Below are 6,955 nucleotides of genomic sequence, written 5' to 3'. Positions count from 1 at the left end.
ATCACATCTCAAGTACACAATAACCAGACGTGGAAATGGGGGGGATTTTTCCTCCAGGACTTGATGCTTAGGGTCCTGGAAAAAATCAAACAGACATTTTATCCCATATAATTCATTCCTTCAAGTAGCTATGTGGAATTTACTTTCTTGGAGCAAAAAAGGAGGTAGGGGTTTTCATCCTCTTTTCCTTTGAGCTAAATGTCACAATACTGAATGAAGCAAAATTTCCACCAAGACCAAAGAAGTAAGGTGGTTCAGATTAGCATGACTGGTCCCTTAGAACCGCCTTTGTAATTCCCCTGAGGACTAAGTGGAAAAATAAGAAGTTCATGTGGAAAACCCTGCTCTAGCGATCCCAGGTGGAATCATCAGTGGGAGACACGTGGGCATCCTGCTCACAGCAGTGCACACTGTCATCTGGCTCAGCTGAGGAGCAGTAGCTGGCTGCCCCGGCACAGGCAGTGACAGTCTTTCTGGGCTCTCACCTCCATCTGTCACAAACATCTCTTCAGAACTAATGCACAAATCCCAGAAACCTCCAGAGCTGACTAATGTGACAGAAGAGAGGCAAGTGCAGTCCAAATCACCTGGGCTTTACACACATCACTTCTAATACAGTTTTATCATAGCAAGGTAGTTTGTTTTCTCCTAAAATAAAAGTCCTAGATGCAGGAATGCTATAATGCAGAGATTTCTGAGAAGCAGGCTTAATTTTGTTGTTCTGTACTGGGGGTTATTGCAGGGAAGGCATCAGACACTTTAAGCAGCTTTGTTAGACTTAATCTGGAGCGTGTGTTCGTGTGAGTAGGGCTGGAAGGGGAAATTATGGCTCTTCTTATAGCTGCTTATTAGTGAGCTAATATGGAAAACAGAAAGTGTCCTAGCAAAATTGCTAGTGGACTCTGCTGATTGAGGGGTTGGCACATTTCTTCTTCATGCACTTGATTAATGAGCTCAAAAGATGAGTTTACAACTCAGGAGTTTCTGTTTCAGAGAATCGCCCCAAGAGAGATGCAGAGAGCGAAAGATTGGTTTCAGAGGGGCTCAAAGATAATCCACAAGCTTTGGGGAAAACATGTGAAATGGTGTCACAAAAACTTTCCCACAACTAGACATAAAAGACACAAAGCTCAACAGCTGCTGCTCTGTACAAAAAGAAGGGCGCCTATTCAAGGGCAGTACAATGAGAATGGAAAAGCAGATCCTGGAAGAGGTCATTTAAGCCTTACCTGGTCTTAAGAACAAATAAATTGGAAAAAGAGTAAGAAATGTATGCATGCATATATGTATTCACATTAAAATACATACATGAACACAAAAAATATATATATTAATATGAACACAAGCAATGTTTATTTAGAACCCTCTCCATGTCAATAAAGGATCCCTAAACACTTGACAATAATTTATCTAATGATTACTATTCCTGTATTGCATCTTATAGACAGAGATATCGTATTGTATGTTATAGGCAGAGATAATGAAGCTCACAGAGAAAAGTGAGTTGCACTCATTAGGTCACACAGCACCTCTAGAATAAATCTGGTACCAGAACCCATGGTTCTAGATGTTTGGTTCATGCTGCAGCCTGTTCACTCTGTCCTTTTTGTAGTATAACAAGGGCAACATTGCTGTCAGCCTTTCTCCATGCAATTCTAAACTGCATGTACAGAGGATGCAGAAAACACTGCAGCCAGTCCTTCTCTGCTTTGTGTGAGTTCATTTAGAGCTCAGAAAAGAAAGCAGTGCTTGTGTGGGCAGAAACAGGATAAATGTAGGCAGATCTGGCTCAAGTTTTCCCACATGAACCTCCTGGTGTGCGCTGATATGCTGCAAATCGTAACACCATTAACGCTCCCAGCTGCAAGCAGAGGCTCTTCATCCCAATACAGATAGTGGCCTAGTGGAAGATACCGACGACTCAGGAATTCTACTGCTAACGATCTCACCGGCTAAAGTGAATTTGTTCTGCACCCCAATTTTCCGGTGTGCACAGACAAAACAAACGTAATCAGAGTAAAATGAGTTGGGTGGAGGACAGGGGGAGTTAGAAAGCAGCATATGAGACTGAGCTGATGTTCCCAAAACATGCTGAGATCTTTCCCCTCTAAGACTTACCTTGCATTTATTTGAAAAAAGAAACCTAAAGTACTTGTGACATGTTTTGTGAGTGGCCTAAAGAGGTGCATAAGATCTCACGGGCAGAGAACAAAGATCGGAACAGAAAGCATTTTGAATACCTGTGTGTGTTTGAAATTAAATGTATGATATCTTTGTAGTGATCCAAACTGGAAGCCGTTTTCTGTTTCACTCAGGCAAAGCTGGTGTAGCAATCACCAGAGAGGGAACAACTGACTCTGGGTTACTGTGACAACAGGGCAAGGGAATTAATAGAAATTCTGCTCTTTAGTTCAGAAACCCAGAAACTGCTTGTGCGTGCGCACGTGCATCTGTGCACGCGTCAGTGCGTGCCTCTGCGGTCCTCAGGGAGGGAGGCATTCCCCCCCCCGCAGTAAGGCTGCGCAGTGGTTTATTTCCCGCCGTCAGCCACTGACCTCTCCCTTCCCAAGCGCGTGTGAAGTGAACGCTGTGTTTCGAATGCTATTGATCGGTGGCGCCGGTCAGCAGCCTTTTCTCACCACGGGCCGGCTCTTTCCCAGCCTCGGACGCGTAATTCTCGTCCCAGTCTTTCCCCTAACACACACTCCCCACCTGCTCATCTGGGAGAAGGTCATTATCGCCAGGCTATTCACTGGCAGTGGAGCATGCAAGACGAGACGCTGCTTCTTTTGCGTCGCCCAGCTCTCCGATTGGCCGCGGAGCGTGGGAACCTCAGCCAAGCCGGAGACCCACCGGCTCTCCAGGAGGTTTCGCAGTATAAAAGTGCGGCAGAGCTGGCTTCCCGCAACACGCTTCTCCTGGGCTTCCACACTTCTGAGATCTTCCTTCCTTGCTCCGGACAAATGGCTCCCAGCACTGTTTTCATGGCGCCTGACAATCTGCTGACAGCAAAAGAGAAGAATAAAGTAAGTACAGGCACAGCAAGGCAGCTTGGAGCCACACTCTCAGCTGTTGTGACAGCAGTTTACACTTGCTGAGAAACTGGTCCACATCATTTAGGAATAGTGATGTGCAACTAATAGTCCCGTGAAATGGCAGAGAAAAGATCCTTCTAATAATAAGTCTCTTTTCCATTGCTTTTTGCAGCTCAGGAAACCAGTGGTGGAAAAAATGCGCCGTGACCGGATTAACAGCAGCATCGAGCAGCTGAAACTGCTCCTGGAGAAGGAGTTCCAGAGACACCAGCCCAATTCCAAGCTGGAGAAAGCCGACATCCTAGAGATGACCGTCAGCTACCTGAAACAGCAGAGCCAGCTGCAGATGAAGAGTGAGTACTGAATTTTGTTGCTGTCTGTAGCTTACTGTAAATTCATTACAGTTAATGAAACTCTAGCCGTGAACAATTGCTCTAAACTATTCTTTCTTTCCTCTCCCTCTTTTCTTCCCTTTCCTAGCTGCAGGATGCTTCCGTAAAAGTTCTCAGTTTGACTTCAGAGAGGGCTACTCTAGATGTCTGCAAGAAGCTTTCCATTTCCTCTCTCTCCATAAAGTCCAAACAGAAACACAAACCAAACTTTTAAGCCACTTCCAGAAGAGCCAGTCAGCTGCTTCAGAGCTTACCTTTTCTTCTGGCAATCACAGCACCCCGAAGCAAGGATCTCCAAAAGACACCAATACCCTCTGGAGGCCCTGGTAGTCAGGGAAGTCCTTACTTAATGAACCTTTGCCTTTTAGAGTCCAGAGGAAGGATCTGACTGCATCTGATAGTCCAGCTCTGATCCTCTCTTCTGTAGGGAATATTATTTTCCCATGTATTTTATTTATGTGTGGAAAGAATGGAATACTTTTGAATTTTATGGAATCCTTTGGCAAAAGTTCAGGCATTCTGTTGAGTGGTATTGATGCTGTGTAGACACTGGTGACAGCAGCACACAGCATGTCGCCCAGTCAGAGGGCAAATGTCTTCATAATGAAGGAGGTATTTTTGTAGATGTTACAGCTGTGACAGACAGGAATTCCTGTAGGAGAGATTTCTCTAATATTGCTTGTAAGAGCCATCAGCTTTGCTCTGGCTTGACTAGGAACACTTGTTTGCTCAGTCACTCTAGAGAATAGGTTTACCCCGCCTTGGTTCATGCACACTTGATTAAACACTGTTTCCCCCCACTTGCTTACAACTTATAAAGAATCAAAGATCATTTTTGTTTTGTTATGGTTTTTCCCTAATGACCCTTTCATAGTCTTAGTATACAAAGCATGATGGATGAACAGAGGCTAGGAACTACGTGGAATATTTCTACTGTTTTGCTGCTTTTTCATTTTAGAAAAAGAATGTGTTACTGCTTTATGTTAAAGAAAGGATAGTAGATAAAAGGCTTGATTGGTTGATGTTATACATTTGGGGTATAAGCTATGCTTTTTCTAGCGTTTTCATATTAATAACGACTTTTGTCTGTACTGAGTGGTTTCATTCACTGTGGATGGAGTTTCTCCCATTACTGGGACAGCCCTATGGCTTGTATGCATACTGTGTATGTGTCTCAGTGTTTGTAGAGAGCAATAAAAATGCATTTGTGTGCAACTTCTGCCTGGGTCTTTTCCCTCTGAAGGATATGCAGTCACTTGGGCCTTTGAAAAACACTAATATGTTACCTCTAAAGAAGCAGTTTTTTTGTAAATTGAAAGGAGCTCTTATTCTTGTCTACTGTATACATTCTCATAACACCCATCACAAGAGTCCCTTAAACCTTTAACCCCATGGAGTAAGCAAGTGCTAATCTCACACAGATTCTATCAGCTGAATCAAATGAAGATCTTCATTAGGCATTGCCCCTCCTTTCATCAAAAAAAACATAACAAATCTTCTTACCTGAACAGTTAAGCCTTAAACCTGGCCATCTGGTCTTACTGCAGACAGCAGGTGGAATTAGAGCCCTCCTTTCATGCGATTTTTTTTTTCTTTTTCCACCTGCTGCTGAGAGGAAACAGACTAAATCACTGCAATGCTGCGACTCCTGTAATGCCTTCCGGGAGCTCGGGGGGGCAAGCGAGCTTTCTCACGGGTTGCTGGGAAAGAGCCATGCTGCAGCTCTGCTTGCTGCAGCACACAGCAGTGAGGGTATGGCCATGGAGGTCCTGCTGACATGGATGGGTAAGTGCTACCCTGGTGAGGACACGCCAACCTCTTGTTGCAGTTGCGCCTCTCTGAATTATGACTACTTGAGTGTCCCCTGTCAGAGCTTGTGCAGATGCTCCTGAAGCAGCAGTTGGTCATATCCTCTGGATGTCTCTGACCGTGTAGCTCTAGCAACCTGGACCTCAGCACCACCTGCAACCCCTCTCTGCTCCTGCGTGCAGACATGGGCGGAAAACAGGTGGGAGGCAGCTGGCCTGCACACAGCTTTGTGCTGTTGTAGTTCTGCTCTCTGCCAAAGGTAGCTATTTTAAAACTGTTTTGGGTATCAACACAGAAGCAGCAGACGCACCCGGAGCAACAAAATGCACTCTGTGTATCTACCTGGCCAGAGATCACAAAGGAAATCTGTAGTGAGGTGAGAAATCTGTCTAGCTCAGGCTCTCTCATCCTCCCTCAGCAATTTTTGTCATTAGCTTGCTTCCTCAGGTAGCAATGTGGCTGTGTTGGCAACACTAATGCACCATCCTGGGCCCTCTGACAACTCGGGACCCTGATTCTAATCCGTGATGGCAGCTGATCTCTCCCCTCATTAACACAGAGCGTTAGAGTGGAAAAAGGACTTGTGGTGCTTCTTCTTTCTGGGTAGTAATTATTGAATTGCTAAATGTTAGGCACCTAATATTAAAAAAAAAAGTCTCTATTGAGTATTAATGCAAACATATCTTCAGAAATGTCAGGATCTTGGTCAGCCGGAATAGCCAAGATCCTTGTCTTGGTTGCGTGTCTTAAATGAACAGCTCCATTTCTTTTGTGTGGTGGACAGGGACTTGCAAAACTGCAGTATCCCATTGGAGGAAAAAAAAAAAAAAATCTGTACACCATCGCAATAGGAAACATCCATATTCTGCCTCCAGGGAAATTATTTGCAGCTCAGTGCAAACTTCCCTCATGTAACATTAAACTGATTGTGATAATAAACTAAGCTTGTGTAAGTACAACTTGTAGATGAAAAGCATTACCTTTCAATAAAAGAAATGTGGTAGTTCTGCAATTTACATATGAAATTATAGGATGTCTTGGCTAGGAATACCTAATCCAGTTATGTTAGCTATATTAGTTATGTTAGAAGTAACCCACTGCTTGCTTATCCAGGCTTCTTGTTTGCTTTTTGTTATGACAAAGAATGATGGGTTCTGTTACATTTTATCACTAATTTGTCTTTTATATATGTATATATAATTCTTTATTATTATTATTATTATTGCACTAGGGAATTTGGGTTCTGTGGTAGGAGATCCCAATGAGTGACAGAGTCCCTGGGCAGTCTATTCCTCTGGAGTTCTTGGCAGTATCTTGTAAAATGATACCTTAATTTCATTTGGGTGTTTGAGATGTTACTGTAATGGAAATGGTAACACTAATAACAACACAATGTCGTTGTTATCCAGCAAGTGATTTGGCTTGCGATACTGAGATCTTGCTATATAAACTTCTGTATCATGCAAAACTATGGTCAGCATATTTATGAAATTAAGATGTCCTTACAGCAAAATATTCATATGATATAGAAAATTTTTATTAATGCAGTATGAATACAATCTTACGAAGCTAAAGCACTTGCAAAGTTTGTAAATGATATTTCAACTCTCTTTATATCCACCAGGGGTCACAATTACTGTAAAAACATTTCCCCTTGGGTCAGTTATGCTCAACTGCAAAAGCAATAAAGAAATCAGCTCAAGCAGTATTTTAGGGTTT

General features: G+C 43.2%; 1 protein-coding gene across 1 annotated transcript; it reads left to right on the top strand.

Annotated features, from left to right (window-relative positions):
• Positions 1–2,757: 2,757 nt before the first annotated feature.
• Positions 2,758–4,679, top strand: LOC112981118 (transcription factor HES-5-like). The gene is made up of 3 exons (XM_026096496.2): positions 2,758–3,026; positions 3,208–3,388; positions 3,516–4,679. The coding sequence occupies exons 1-3, from the start codon at positions 2,766–2,768 to the stop codon at positions 3,755–3,757; spliced, it is 684 nt and encodes a 227-aa protein (XP_025952281.2). The 5' UTR covers positions 2,758–2,765; the 3' UTR covers positions 3,758–4,679.
• Positions 4,680–6,955: the final 2,276 nt, after the last annotated feature.

Source organism: Dromaius novaehollandiae, chromosome 24 (genome assembly GCF_036370855.1).
Source record: "Dromaius novaehollandiae isolate bDroNov1 chromosome 24, bDroNov1.hap1, whole genome shotgun sequence".
NCBI lineage: Eukaryota > Metazoa > Chordata > Aves > Casuariiformes > Dromaiidae > Dromaius > Dromaius novaehollandiae.
The sequence above is the reverse complement of the archived record's forward strand: the minus strand, read 5'-3'. Positions and strand labels throughout refer to the sequence as shown.